The sequence below is a fragment of the Anas platyrhynchos genome, chromosome 5 (assembly GCF_047663525.1).
Source record: "Anas platyrhynchos isolate ZD024472 breed Pekin duck chromosome 5, IASCAAS_PekinDuck_T2T, whole genome shotgun sequence".
NCBI classification, from domain to species: domain Eukaryota; kingdom Metazoa; phylum Chordata; class Aves; order Anseriformes; family Anatidae; genus Anas; species Anas platyrhynchos.
In genome coordinates this window covers 29,147,645-29,163,458 of record NC_092591.1, presented here as the reverse complement: position 1 = coordinate 29,163,458, position 15,814 = coordinate 29,147,645, and the positions used below count along the sequence as shown (strand labels likewise).

At 41.8% G+C, this 15,814-nt stretch overlaps 1 protein-coding gene across 9 annotated transcripts in view; it reads left to right on the top strand.

The window, feature by feature from the left end:
- OSBPL5 (oxysterol binding protein like 5) overlaps positions 1-15,814 on the top strand; it is a 186,461-nt gene that overhangs the window by 134,203 nt on the left and 36,444 nt on the right. For all 9 annotated transcript variants that reach the window (XM_072038546.1, XM_072038541.1, XM_013099808.5 and 6 more), the window contains 4 exons: positions 6,630-6,710; positions 7,377-7,478; positions 9,031-9,234; positions 14,676-14,760. In XM_072038546.1, coding sequence (XP_071894647.1) covers positions 6,630-6,710; positions 7,377-7,478; positions 9,031-9,234; positions 14,676-14,760 — 472 coding nt within the window. The remainder of the gene's footprint in view (positions 1-6,629; positions 6,711-7,376; positions 7,479-9,030; positions 9,235-14,675; positions 14,761-15,814) is intronic.

Genomic DNA, 15,814 nt, shown 5'->3' with positions numbered 1-15,814 from the left:
AAATTACCACCCTGTAGGAGTTTGGTTGTTGCGTGCACAGTTGTATGACGTATAGGAGGGCAAAGCTTCTCTTGCTTTGTTCATTGTGAATGTGTTTTTCCACATGCATGAGTAGTTCAAGACTTTATTGTGTGATTTGTAATCTGAAATACGGATCTAAGTGGCTGCAATATTTTTTTTTATCTGAAAAGTGGTTTTAAATAGCTCATACCAATCACTTGAGATTTGATAGAACAAGCTGCAAACCCCATGCTGTCTTAGGCTCACCGTTTTAGTTCATTGAAACACGGTTTAAACCTCCAAGTTAATTCCAGCTGCATTTGAGACTATCAGAAAAGACCATTCACACCTCTGACAACCTACAAGGGTACTTCTCCCTCTGCTCTCCCAATGCCAGCAAACCAAGGAATCAGTTGCCAGAGAGATCCAGAAGCTGCAGGAATCAGCTGTGAGGGGCCCAGGAGGGAAACATCCCCTGTGTGTGCTCAGCACAGCTTTAGAGGAGAGCTTGGCCCTTCCAGATGGTGTTACACCAAACCTGGACCCTTGCCAACATTTCATTACTGTACATTATGCGGTGGATATTGTGGATGTAATTATTTTGGAGCTAGTTGTCTCTGTCGCATCTCCTGCTCAGCTCCTGTGCTCAGGAATGCATTGCTTCTTCAGGCACTGTGGTCCACAGAGGGTTTTGCAGCTGGTTGCAAGTGAGCAGAGATGGAGTATCCTGGGAAAAGTGCAGAGGAGAGGGGTGGGATTTTGCACTGAGAGGTTAGAAATGTGGAGTACCCCTACATTACGTAAGTGCATGCCAGCCCCGATACTCCCAGGTGCCTCACGGAGAGCAATGAGGAGAGTGGGAGCCGAGCTGAAGTCTCAGGGCTGGTAGCTTTGGGTAAGCCCCAGCACCTATCTTGTCACCTTGGGTCAGTGGTGATCAGAATTCCTTCCTCTGGTCTTTCTGACATGAGGGTCAGTGGAGGAGCTAAAATTGAAACAGTTTATTAAACAATTTAGCAGAGCATATTTTAAAGTCCAGCTGTTTTCCATTGCTCGCCTTCTCCATCTGTTTAAACTCAGCCTAGGAACGAGAGCAGTAGCTGTAGCTAGAGGGGAAAACAAAGCTCTGCTACGGGTTTCTGCTTAGAAATACAACTCTGACAGTCGTGAAACAGCATCTTTCTCAGTCCACAACTTTCCATGATGCCTAAAATGTTCTTCAAATATTCTAAACTTGCACAATGTTTGTCCCCTGAAAGGCACACGTAGATGATTGTATTGTCATCCCATGAGGCCTGTGACTTTTTCTTTAATTGCAGTGATCTGACGCAATGGAGCAAAGCACTCCACTAAACAGTGTAGCTTGATACTTTGAGTTGCTTGCATAGGTGGCTTTCAGTGATGATTTTCCCTATTGCTGTCGCCTCAGCTATTTATGTATACAGGCTTTTCAGTTTAGGCTCATCATTGTGCTGTGGCAGTGTCGTAGACATAGTTACTGCGTCTCTGTAACATCATTGAAATAAGAGGAATGTTTTCTGCAGCCAGAAAATTTGAGGTGAAAATCATTTGATGTGCTGTAAACCAGCATATTAATTGAAGGGTAATCTTCCTTAATCCAAAGCTTGTTTATCAGCAAGAATCGTCTCACTGACTCTGACGTGCTTTGGATGAGCTGTTAGTTACCATTTTGCAAAAGAACTGTTTATAGTAAACTGAAAAGCAAGTTGTTTAAATACAGTTGAGGTATCTGTGAATATTCACAACAGCAAGAAGTTCTTCACTTCTGCTAGTTCAAGCTTTCCATAGTGTTGATAATAGTGTAGTAGCTTTTGTTTCATTTGTTTTATTCCTTCAGTAATACAGATCCGTAGCAATTTTATGTGGAAAAGATATCGGAGAAGTTACATGTGAGCAAGGACATGTCTCCCCCACGATGACTGTTTTTGCTTTTGTGAAACATAACTTCTGACCCCAGCTACTTTTGTTCTGCCTTCAAATCCGCATTGGATTTTGTCTCTCTCACTTGCAACAAAGAAGAAAAAAGTGCAACTTGTAAGCAGTCACTGCTGTTAACGTGTAGACCACAGCTTGAGAACGATGTTATTTAAATATGTCTGACTTGGAGTAATTCTGTCTGATTGTCTCTCAGTACACATTATTTTGTGTTCATCCCATGCAGCAAGGATTGCTTGTGCTAAACAAAACCATATATTCCTCTTGCTATTATCCAGGGCACGGTGGCTGGCATCCCCCTGCCAGAGTTGATCAGACAGTTCTGTGACATGGCTTGGTGTCCCCTGGAAGCGAAGGAACCAAAAGACACTATAGCAGAAGTGTGCTGTTGTGAGGACGCTGTGTGCCTTCTTACAGAGCCTAGCCAATGCATGAGGGTAGTGTGATCACTGCTAACGATCAGCAGCGGATCCCAGGAGCTGCACGGCTGAGATGAAAGGCAACAGAGACTTAGCAGGGATAAGAAGTGTGCCTCTGAGCGGAATACGTCTTGTCATCACCCTGGAAGGTCATCACTCACTCCTGGAAAGGACAGATCTGGTTAGAGAACTGGGAGTGGCAACACGTTCCACCCTCACAAGTGCTGTGACATGCCCTGGAAAAGTTTTTGGCAGATTAACCATCTTCTAGCCTTAGGAGAAACAGCAGACAGAAAAACATTTTCTCATTAGAATACTACAGTATCTTTTTTCATTTAACAAAGGACACCAATTCCCTACCCTCCCATTGTATAAAGCCTCTTCCCTGGTTAATGCTGTTCACGTGTTGTTGCAGAGGGGACCACACTAGGATTGCTTGCCCAAGCATTATCCCGTTGTCCTTGACATAATTGCTGTGGTGACAAAAGGCTTCTTGTAGCTTCCTGCCAGGCTGAGAACGGCATGTTGACAGAAGGACATCATTACACTCTCTTGACATGTCCTAGTGCTCTTGTAAGGTCCCACTGTGTTTTGGGGATCTTCACAGCTGACAGCCTGGATTTACTGAACCTTATATATACCATGAAGTGCAAACAAAACTATTGCAACAGCTTCATGCAAAAGCACGAAACCATATTATTTCAAGACACTTCGCAGGTTAAACCTGGGAAAACCAGGAGGGGCTGTGGTATATATTCCTGTCCCATAAAAAGGCAGGAACTTTAAAAACCAAGCTGCAGTGCTTTTCACCCTGTACAACTGGAGATCACCTGCAAGCTAAGTGCTCTTTAGGATCTGTGATCACGCATCGTCATCAGCACACAAAGAAGCAAAGCTGGCAGGGAGAAGCAATCTGTTTGCCCAGTTAAAATAGCACCCAGGGAACAGTCAAGTTTCTGAAAACAGAAGTCCCAAGTCGTGCCTATCTGAAAGCTTTGCCACACCTCCTAGTTACATGGCTTGGTTTAATAAGATTTTCTCTCCCTTCATAAAGCTTGGCCATTTTATAACCACCCTGGGGAGCTGCACTGTCCTTCACACACCGTTCTCATCACTGTTTTGGGGACGTGGCAGCACAGATACTTATTTTCGCATGCCTAGAAACTCTTATGCAAGCAGTGAGGGTCTTAAGCTACTGCTTCTTTCTCATCTGTTCTTAAGCCTGTCTTCATGTGCACCATCCTGGTGGCCATGTTTTCACTTGACGTGTCTGGACACAGCTCAGTCACGGGGGAGGCAGTGCCCAAAGGAAATCACACAGAATCACAGAATTTCTAGGTTGGAAGAGACCTCAAGATCATCGAGTCCAACCTCTAACCTAACACTAACAGTCCCCACTAAACCATATCCCTAAGCTCTACATCTAAATGTCTTTTATGGTGCAGCAGTTCAGGAGCCCACCGCAGCAGTCTCCAAGGCTGTTAATCCATCTGCTTTAACCAAGTGAAAGACCAGTTTGTAATGACTTCGGGCGAGTTTCACTGTATTTATTGAGCTCCTAAAGACTGTAGTGGTAGGAAGGAAGATGATCCCTTCATCCGCTGTTGTGCACTGGGGTTTTACAGCAGAGCGGCTGGCGGCTGGCAGCCCTGGGCATGGAGCTAGGAGCCAGCACCCCTGAGGGGGCAGAATCAATGTCTCTCTGTGTAAACCACCCAGGTTTGAAGTTGTGTGGTTGTTTAACTCTATTTTTAGCATGACCCGGAGAGACTCCAAGCAGGAGGCAGGTGTGGCTGGCAGAGTTGTGACGGTGCCTCTGGCTGCCTTGGCTTCGGTTGCCCATGAGCAATGGGTTTAGGGCTCAGGTTTGCATGGTTGGTGGCGGTTGTTGGAAGCTTTTCTGACTTCAAGAAGATTTCCTCAAGCCAAGTGAGCTTAGGGGGCATGTTTTGATCCACTATCTAAGTGCTAAGATGTAATTCTCTAGACAACAAGTGACTAGCTTGTTTTTGTTCATTAAGCACAAAGCATTCTTTATATCCTGATGCTTTGCAGACACCTGAACAGCATTTCCTAGAATCTCACAGACATCTGTGCTTTTTCTGCTTCTCACGCTGGATAATGAGGGATGGTACGCAGTGTTTCTCTGTGTGTCTGATCTCTCAGGCTGGAGGGAGTGAAATTACCAATAAACAGTTGGCTCATAATTGTATCTCAAGGACAGGACATTCTCCCTGCTGACTGGGAGAAAGGAGAATTCTCCTGACCAATTTCAGAGGACACACGTCTCAAATCATGAAAGCATAATCTCTTAATAATTCCAGAGGATTCTAGTTCAGAGACATTTAAGCACTTGGAAGTGTTTCCTCGTAAAGAAAAGCTTGTAGTGTCTCTCTCAAATGCCTACCGCTGCCCTTTGAAATGTGACAAGGACCCTCTGGGCACAGTTCTCTGCTCAGATGTCTTATCTGTGTAGTGGTCCTCACTGCAAATCCTGTGGTTTTACAGGGAAGTCCCATACACAGAAATGTAAAATATGCTTCAGAGACTGCATTGCAGGTAGAGAAGACTGGTTTAGCTTTCAATTAAAACAAAAATAACAAATATGAAGTAGTTTGCAGGAGTCCAGAGCTGATGTTTTCCCTGAGTGGGTTTAATGTAAAATGGACTTGTAGACAGTCAAATCAGGGGCCTCACTGGTCTCTGTGTGTCTTCTTAGAGTTTTAATTTCTTTATTCTTAAGGGTTACATGTCATTTTGGTTTTAGTGCAAGATTACTATAAGGGTGTAAGAACAAGTAACAGGTTCTTTAGTGACCCAGGCTCTGCTGCACATTGCACTTGCTGTCCCTCATTTCCAACCTTGCATCATCCAGAAAGACTTTTGCTCTGCAGTGCACCTTCATCTCCTACTTCTGCTCCTGCCACAGTCTCCAAAGCATTGTTGGTGGTCTGTTTGCTGCGATATGGCGAAGCATCTGCTTGTTTTTATCTAAGTCATCTGCATGTTTTCATGTAAGTCATGTGTAAAGGACTGATCCAGCTACCATTAGATGCATCCCTGCTGACACTGATGTTCAGCATGGTTCATGGCTATAGTAGCTGGAGAGGTTTCTGTGTCACTGGGAGGGAAAAAGAAAAGTGGGTCTCTCTAAACTGAAGTCACTGTAATACGATTACATCAACTCATGACATACAGGAGAGAGAGCCTGAGAGCCCACTGGGTTTGTTTCACATCATAGCAGTAAATTTGTAAATGGGAACTATATTTGTTACATTTTGTCCTTACTACATCTCCTTTTTGTGTCATACTCATTAAATCAAGTTGGCCGGGGACTGAACTTTTTCATAAAAGCATTGTGCAAAAGAAGTAGAGACAGTGTCTGACCCCAAACATGAAAGGCTGGAAGGAAAAGAAGTACAGAGAGAGAAAGTAACTTCCCCAAGGTCACCTAAGAAGGTAGCAGAGACCAGCCCAGACCATAATTCTCATGCCACTAACCCTCCCCAGGTTTGGACAAGAGCCTATCCAAGTGTAGACGTTGTAGTTGTGAGGCAGTTTCCAGAGAGTTGCACTCACTAAGTGTACATTGGTCTGGGAACAGTAATATTGTGACCATGTCTAACAAAGTAAAACATTTTTTCAGCCCATCAGCACAAACATGAGATCAGTCTTCAGCCTCTGAAAATGAGTTTAAACAGCACTGACAGTATCAAACATGATTTGAAGTGAATATGTATTTTGTGCCTGGCTTCTCTAGGCCAAGATGATGATGATTTTCTGTATTATCTGTAACATGATTAGGTCATTTCTTGCCCACTGTGTTCTTGAACATTTCAGCCAGGACAATGTCATTATCAATATCAAGTCTAGTTCTGAAGGATCTCTACCAGCTTTTATATATTTTTTATTCTAGTAATTGAAATGATTTAAGATTTGAAAAAATGTGAGTAGTTTTCAAAGTTAGGAATAAGAATAAGGGGATTGTTTTGTTTTTAATAAAAAAATAATGTCAGCTTGGGAGAAATACGAAAAATAAGGGAATTCCAACTAACTATGAGCACATAAAAAGGAAATTCAGAGCACACCGCAGTTATGTCATTTCTGAGTCTATCTAATCTAGTGTACTTCTGCTGAAGCCTGCAGTCAGCTCTTTCATGGATTCCTGGAAGATATAAACAACCCTTCATTAGAGCTTAGCTTGAACATCTTCGTGTTAACACATTCCTATTTCCTCTCTCCCGCTTTTTTTAGATCGAATATAAGCTTTGCAATGGGTCTGACAAAGAGTGTGTGTCTCCCACGGCCAAATCCACTAAGAAGGAAACATTGAAGGTATGTGCAAAGCAGCCAAGTCAGCATCAGCTGACTTTCCCTTACAAAACAAGTAGTACCTTTCAAACAAACCATTGGGAACTGCTCTGAGTCATTTCCCAAGACCCAGAAAAGCCTCTGACTCTTCTAAGAGTCATTATAGGCCAAGGGCATTAATGGGCTTTATATACAGTATTAGATTATATATTGCAAGCAGAACAAATCTGTGTAATTATTTTGCTCTGTTCATATGTTCCAGAGCCACAAGGCACCTCAAGAAGACTGTAATGCTTCATTGGCCTTGTTGGGAGGAATATGCCTTGGCAGTCTGAGTAAATTATTTGATTGAACACTTGCTTTGTCTCCCAAACCAAAAGTATAAATAATTTGGCTTGGATGAAATTAGATTTAATATTAATTCTCTTTAATTTGAGGGGGGGGGAGGACTCACTAGTCAACCTTTCTCCATTCCCCTCAAAGAAAAGAAATGTTTATTGGAGCTTCAGAAGCAAAGAAAGTATCTGCTCTCTTGTTATGTTTTTGTTCCTCTGTGTGCTCATTTCTGGGGAGTTTGTGCTGGGTCAAGTTCTAGCTGTGCTATACATAGCAGTCCTTAATGCATTATGTTCTTTCCTCCCCCAAAGAGGCCATGATTACAGCTGCTATATTTTCTCTGTTCTGAACCAGGTACAAAAAAAAAACTACAGACAGGAGAAGAAAAGAGCTACCAAACAACTCTTCAGTGCTCTAAAGGATCCCAGTGTAGTGATCACAGCAGACTGGCTGAAGGTATTTAATATAGACCATTGATTCTGAGACTCTAGACAAAAATAAGTGAGAAATACTTGCTGTGTCTAGCACCGACTGAAGGAAGACAGACTAAATTTGAGTTGATGTTGCTGTAAAGCCTAAACTACGTTTGGGGAATCTTTACTTTTCATCTTAACCTAAATGAGTTTGTCTGTTTCAGGTCCTTAACTATGAACACGGTCTCAAAAACTGCGTAGTACAAAAGGAAGTGATGATATTTCTTTCTTTCCTCCTCTGAAAGAGTCTGCTGACCTCTTCCTGTAGATATGTTTTTGTACTGAGGGAATAGACAGAGTAGTAGCCTGGAAATGAGCAGATACAGCTTGTTCTATTGACAGTTGGATTTGATATTGCCACAGTGCAGAATGAAACATGTTGGACCTGATGACAACTGTAATTTCTCCTTGTGCAAGGACTCAACTAGTGACAGCTTCTCATTGAAGTCCTGAAACTTTGTATGTGGCAAAGTACATGTGGATTGACATTGCAAGAGACTATTAGGGCATCTAGTCTGGTTTGATTGGTCATGAGTTGGTTGCCCCTTTTATAATGGCAAAACTTTATCTCCAAACATCTTCAAACAAACAGCTCTTTAAGAAATCAAGTAAATTAGGGATTTCATGAAAAAATACAATTGTATTTGTCCAGTGTGAAAAACCTCTCACATTATTCTATCATCAGAAGCCAGATAAGTGAGATGTATATCAATTATTTGAGAAAATAGATTGGCAACATGAAAAATGTTTCAGTCGTGTTCAGTGTTGATGACAGATAAATCCTGTTTTTTGTAATACAAAATATTTGCTGCATAGTTGTGGATGGAAATATCTAGCTCAGAAACAAATGATGCTGGCCCACAAAAACAGTACAGCAACATAAGACTTGAGGTTCAGCCTACATATGTTGGAGACAAGAAGACCTTAAGCAAAACCTAACCTTACTGAGAAACTTCTCGTTACTGAAGCTGTTACTTTTAATACATGCTATCAGATTTAATATCTTCTGTACAAGAGAGAATACGCATTGAGCTTGACAGAGAAGTAAACCAGCTGGAGAAGGTTTACTTCTCTGTCAAGTACCCCAATCAAGAAATGAGGTATTTGTCAAAACCCATTAATAACTCTGTTCTGCTGAACATTATTAAAATGACTCTGAAGTCCAGTTAGACAAGCTATAATATATTTCTATGTAGTATCCTAATTCACATGTCCTCCTTGATTATTAACAAATCACTCTTACATCGGCCAGCAGTGCTGGTTGCCTAAAAAAATTAAGCAAGCTGCAAACACCAAGCCAGAAATAAAAATATGAAGACTAGGCTCTGATAGCCAGATTTGTGTGGTCTGGGATTTTGGTATGAGATCCCCAAGACCGTTAAGATGATGCAGTGTATCCTTGTGTAAGGAAGCGTATCTCAGTGCAGCCGTGGGAGAAATGGGTACTGGAAATACTGAATAAATACTAAATAAATGTTGGTTTTGTTTTAAGGAGCAACGTAAGGGTAATGTTTTTTCTTTCTTCCTCCCTCCAGATTCGTGGGACTCTGAAGAGCTGGACCAAGCTGTGGTGTGTTCTGAAACCGGGAGTGCTGCTGATTTATAAGACGCCAAAGATCGGACAGTGGGTTGGGACAATCTTGCTCCATTCTTGTGAGCTCATCGAGAGACCCTCCAAAAAGGATGGCTTCTGTTTTAAACTTTTTCATCCTTTGGATCAGTCAATTTGGGCTGTAAAGGTAAAAACCCTGATGAGCTGAACAGGCTCTTCTTGGTCACCAAAGTGTCTGAGCACTAGCTAGATTTATCTAGCGTTGTCAGTATCTAGATTCTCAGTTATTTGGTTGCTGTTAGTGATGGTGAATTGACTGCATAAAAAGATGAAGCTGCAGCCTGGTTGTGATATGACATCAAAGGAACACGGTGCATTATGGTTATACTTATGTATCATTCTTGATATATAGGTGTATGCATAAACTGAGGGAAGGGGAAATGCATTAGTGCAGAATCTGTATCAACTCATGGCCTACATCTTTAAAAACAGATGAGGAACAGACCCAACTAAATGACTTCCCAAAGACAAGGATGTACAGCACTGCTTTGCACAACACTGGAAAAGGGCTGGCAAAGTGACAAAATGAAAAGGATGAATGATATCACCACAGTGTCTTTTTTTCCCCTGATGTCTGAGGTTTGGGTTTGTTAGTGATGGACTTGGAACTTGGTGGACTGCTCAAGCCCTGACTGTTACACAGAAGCGTGACTTTGGGTGCATTGTCTTAGTTTTCTCTTCTTTGAAATGGAAGTAGAAAGACTTTCTCTCCTTCGAGTCCTTCTTCTTCAGGCTGTTGTTACTCAGAGGCTGTATGTACATAAGCTCCAGCAGTGGCCTCTGGATCTCCCTGTAACTTAGATCACAGAATCACAGAATTTCTAGGTTGGAAGAGACCTCAAGATCATCGAGTCCAACCTCTGACCTGATTGGTAGTTTCTCACCGTTCTTGAAATAACTCCCTACCAGTTATGAAAAGCTGGATTTCTTTTTCTTCTTCCCTTTAAGATTAGGTAGAAAGCAAAAAAAGAAAGTAAAATATGAATGCCTGAGAGCAAAGAGGAAGACCACAGTACTTCCTCAGAAGCACTGAGAGCAACATCTGTTGGATACCCTTAAGTGACAGAACTCAACTTATATTGAGCTCTTTTTTCCCCTTTAAAATATCAATTCAGCAGAATTGTTGAAGACATAAATTCTCTAAGAGACATCACCAGTGCAAACAAGGTTTACAAGGTACTGCTTTGCTGCAAGGTGGTCAGCAAAGTCTGCTTGGAAAGATTCATGAAAGAGTGATGACAGAATTTGTCTTTGGCATCGGAAGGTCTAACAAAATGGAGGGAAAATCCCATGGGAACAGATTGAGAAACCTCACTCCTGCTCGTCCCTCCAGTTAATTGAACAGATTTAAACACAGCTATACACTAAGTATAGAAAGTCTTGCAATTTTTAATATGGTAAGTAGAGAGAATGAAAATGAACTTCAACAACCAGAGATAAGAGCTGCTCTTTTCGTTCAGCTCTAATCTGTGCCCAGATGCATTGTTTTAGCTTCATATCCCAAAGGTTTTATTGCAACTGTGCTTCTTATTCAGCTTTCAGAGTTTTGTTGTTTGTTTTATTCAGAGCACGCACCCAAGAAGGCTGTCAATCTTTTGCTGTCCATCAACAAAAATATTCCCTGTGATATAACAGGTCAACTGAATTCTTCTGAAAAGCACAGTCAGGAGAGGCAGGGAAAATGCAGAATCAAAAGCACAGTCAGGTAATGAAAGGTAGTGTCACTGCCAGATTTGAAGTGTTGTGTTATGCCAGTATGACCTTCCATACATATATCCTTCCCTTCAACCATCCAAAAGAAAAAGCAGTTTTTATCAATATGTATATGTATTTGTGTGTCTATGTGTATCTAATTCTCGTGTCTCTTGAGAAAAGTATATGATAGAAGTAGGAATTAATATATTAAATATGAAAGGAATGTATTCCTGAAAATGTTTCTGTACTAGAGGAAGTCCCGAGAGATTTGAGTTTTAAGTCAAAGTAATATTCTCAGTCACCTTAGATAGATGTTTAGAAAGCTGTGTTCAAGCTGCATAGTAAGAAACCTGAGTTCAGCTGGGATTGTTGTTCGATAGATGCTTCCAGTCACAAGGTGAACACTAAAATACACATCAAGAAAACATCTACCAGAATTGCCTGATGTCAAAGAAGCTGTCTGCACTCTGACAGCACTTTAAGGCTGAAGCTGCTAAAAATACTGTTTTGTTTCATGTCATTTCATGGCCTTCTTTTAAAGCAACTGGAGCAGAATTGACTAATCTAAATTGGTTATGTGTAACTGTGCAAAGAAAGACTATTGCTCATGAAATATGGATTAGCCTGAGCTTAGAGAAGCCCAAGTTACTGTCCATTGTGATAGAAATAAGATCTGGCTAAACAACTTTCACTTATGGCTAAAATGGCTTGTCAAATTTTCAAGGGTTTTCCAGAGTACAGTTGATGGTCTGGTTTTGACTCTCACTAATGGGCTTCCAGCTACTTCAAGGTAACAAGCACCTTTGTACTTGTTATCCTGGGTGCTCTGCAGGTGTTTGGATCTAACTGCGGTTTTCAGCCCTGGGACAGATACCTGGGTCGAGCACTGCCCTAGGTGTTTACAGTCATGCTAGCCAATTAAATTCGATTTGCAGTTATTTAACTTCAGCTACAGCAGGATGAAATTTTGGGATGCCTTTCATGTGGTAGGTAGGTATGATATAAGTCTATTGCTTATAGTTGACATTTAAATATATGAAGCAAGGAACTATTTTTCTTATAAAGCTTTCTGGTTTCTAGAGACAGGGGGATGCCAACCTAGGAGTTAGTGTGTGGGTGCAGGCATCTGTCCTCTTTCTTCGCAGAGGCAATGTATGGCTATCAACAGGCAGGGTTTGCCCGGCAGTCCCAAATAAATATCCTAGAATAGGTTGTATTTCCCCTTGAGCTTGCTCAGGAGCTAGCTGAACAGCATGGTGTGGGAAGGCTTTTATTGACTACATCTTGTTCTGGTGTGTATTTAAGTTGGTAAATTAGTTGGGATCAGACCCACTGAATCTGGGGATATATATAACTTTAGTTTTGTTGATTTTAAGAGCCTCAAGTCATTTCTTTAAAGAAAGAAGTTCTAGTAATGGGCTTGTGCTACTTTTACAGTAGTTTGTTCTCCTCCATACTATAACAGTTACTTTTATCTTTATTCTCGCAGTTATCCATAGCACTGTTAATGAAAGGGATTCCTTCCCGTTTTATGCTTTGTTTTATGACTCTCCAAGATGAGATGTCTTGCTGTGGTATATAAAACAGTGAGTCCACTCCAGTTTTCAAAGCCTGAACACCCCCTGTTTTTCAGTGCCTTTGAGACTCAAATCAAATGTATAAACAGGAATGGTCTGAAGATGACCCTTTCTTAGCTGTACTGTCTACAGGCTGAGCTGAGCTCCAGGTCCCCATATAGCAGGGATAACATTCACATTTAGTGAGAGACAGTCATTGTCTTGAAGGTTTAGAGTCTAGACTCAAAACAGGCACAGAGCTCAAAGGCAGGGAGACAGAAAGCATCATTATCTCCTCTGTGCAGATACAGAACCTCATTTACTTTGTGGAGATGTTGACTTTATTTTTATGGCCTTCTCTCTTTTCTTCTTCTCCTTTTCTTTCTGTGGGAAACAGCCCCTCCATGTATGAACATGCCTTACCATGAAATACGTTCCCTTGATACAACAACTTAGCTGCTCCTTGTATTTATCCACATGCCTAAATGTCTGCTAAAACCTTGTGCTACCCCATCCTTTCCTGACAACCCCTCCCACCCCCAGGCTTTTTTTTAATATTGGTTCTTTGTATCTGTACCATTTGGTTGTGGGGCAAATATCCTGCTCTGCACTGAAAACACAACTAATGGTGTTGCCAACAATTCTTGAATGTCCTGTTCAGCTGCAAGCTAGTGAAAGAAAGAATGCCATCGGGAATACTGCCTGATTGCATTAGTGTCACTGATAATGCTGTTCTGCTCTGGATCACTAATCAAATCCCAGCTTTGCTGGTCATGACTATTAAGCCTTCAAACAGTCTTAATTTTGTGAACCCTGAGCCTCTTGTGGGAGAGAGGAGCAGAGAAATAAGCGAATAACAAGGATCCCAATTTCTCCTGGCAGCAGAAGAACCCTGTGGATATAGAGACAAGAAGCTAGACTGGAGACTGTTATCTTCTCAGCACTACAACTTTGTGACATAGACTCAGATACAATTTGATGTGTGTCATATGCTTTCACTCTTCACCCTTTCCAAGTTTTGGCTTCCTGGATGGAACTCGAAAACAGAAATCCAGATGAAACCACCATTTAACTACTAAACACTTGTATACAGGAGCAGTTTTCAGTAGGAGTCACAGTTTCACTGCTTTCACCATTATTGGGAAGAAATCTTCTCAAGGAGCAAAGGGCCATGCAAGGGAGGAGAGCCATACTCAGACTGCAGACATCTCCCTACAGATTTTAAGTATTGTGTGTGGTATTCTCTAGAAACTAAAGTAATTGTGTATTTGAGAACTTCTGGAGAAAACCGCTTGTTTCACCCCACAGTTAGGTTAATGGACATGTGGGTATTGGTGATGTTTTCTGCTCTGTATGTGTTTCTGAAGAGTCGACATACTTGATCTGCTTTCATATTGTGTCTTACAAGGCGAGGAAGAGAAAGAACTGGAGGAGGGTGGGTGACTTTGGAAATGCAAGGGATTCTCTTATTTCAAGCATATGGTGACTTAAAGCACGTACAATGGAGACTGTGAAGCTGTGCACACTGGGCAGAGGAAAAGCTCCTTCTTCACAGCTGCTGGAGCTTAAGAAGAGAAAACAGGGAGGAGATAAAGGCATGTGGTTCTGCTCAAATAAGTGCCTAATTCAAGATGTACTCTGTCTCCTTGTGAAGCATTTCTGGAGAGTCAAGCTGAAGGGATTCTGGTGGAATGTTTACAAGACACTATAATCTTTTTTGCTGCAGCTCCTAAACTAAAGGCAACAAACAAGCAAAGCCTGGTTTTGTTCCCAGTCTCTCTGATGCAGCTGTCGCCCCACGCACCCCAGTGTAAAGGTTCTCAAAGTGTCCGGATGTAGAAGTGAAGGGCTGCAACCCAGAAACATGTATCTGTGGTGGGAAACCTTTGGTCCCCAGCCTGTGGTTTTCCCTGCCTTCTCCTTTCCTGCAGTGGGGCCTGCTCCCCATTGATCCTTCCTTCATTCCTCCCTCCCTCCCTCCCTCCCCCTCTCTAATGGCAAATACAAATACTTGGCTTTCTTTGTCCCAAGCTACAGGAATGAAATTTCTCCAGTTCTGAGGATGTGAATAAACAGGGCAATTTGAGAGCTGAGCAAGGGTTAGGCTAAGCCCAATTAACGTCAGAGCTTATTGCTGCTTTGGAGCTACAGCAGCAATGTCATGATTACTGATGAATCTCTCTAAATTACTCCATCTGCTCCTTCCTTCTTTTTGGCTATCACAAACGTACACACTCTGCCCAGGAAGGGTAGAAAGACATTGAATGGCCACTGCATCTTCAGTGACTTATTTCTTTTTGCCTGTGTTCATTTCCAGGGCCCAAAAGGAGAAAACGTTGGTTCGATCACTCAGCCTCTTCCCAGCAGCTACTTGATTTTCAGAGCAGCCTCCGAATCGGATGGTAAGTTTTAGTCTGCCTTTGCTTTCTCCAGTAACCAGTGTGAATGCTGAGGCAGAGTTTAGTGTGGACTGCAAGACTGCAGAAGAAAGTAGGTTGATGCAAAAAATATGATGCAAAAAAATATGACACATAAAGGAACAAGTAACAGTTCACCCAGCTTGAGATGATGCCCATTAGCGTGGCTCAGAATCAGGCAGGCTATAGGCAAATTTCATATTCTTTACTGAAAAGCCACCTTTCTTGACATGTGTGTGGAAGAATCTAGACTTTTAGATGAGGGAAAAAACACAAGGTCAGTAAATACTAGAGGATGAAAGGATTTCATCCTGAAATTGGAATGAAACTTTCTTCAGTTTAGCAGAGAATTTAGTGGGTTTTCTGCCTAAGTCTTAGACTAGGTAGGGACCTGCTGGAGGAAAAAGGCATGTCCATACTGAAGAACTGTTGATAGATGGATGCCTCTTAACCACCAGAATTCTGTAAATTTGCTGTACTGGGGCTAATGCTGTAGCAGGCCCAGACAGACCCTGGTGACTCCTCCTGTAATATACTGTTCTAGGAATTCAGAAAATTATGGAAGGGAAATTCAGGTCAATAGATAACAAGCATGCCAGCTTGCTATGTGAAATCTCTCTAAATGACTTTAGCAGACCTAAAATATCAGTGATTTATAAGTAGATAAGAAGATTAAAATAATGTTTTCGTTTCATTTGACCTTCAGACTACAGTGTTTTGTATTTTTTTTTTTTGCCATAGCAAATTAACCCAGACTGTTGTTTTATGGATGTTTTTCACCTATCACATCAGGGTGCCCAAGTAGCCCACGTGCTCATTCAGATTTCATCTAGACTGACTTTAAAGGTACAACAATTGTTTATGGAGCTCAGTGGGCTTTAGAAGGAAAATGCTGCTGGTAAGTTTCATAAATTCCTAAAGGCTGGGAATGGGACTTTGAAGACACCAAATGCAGCTTTAAAATGGCACTTAGAACAGGAGGAAAGCTGCTTCCATTGCAGGCTTGGCATGCTGTTCTTCCTGCGGCTGTGTAAAGAGC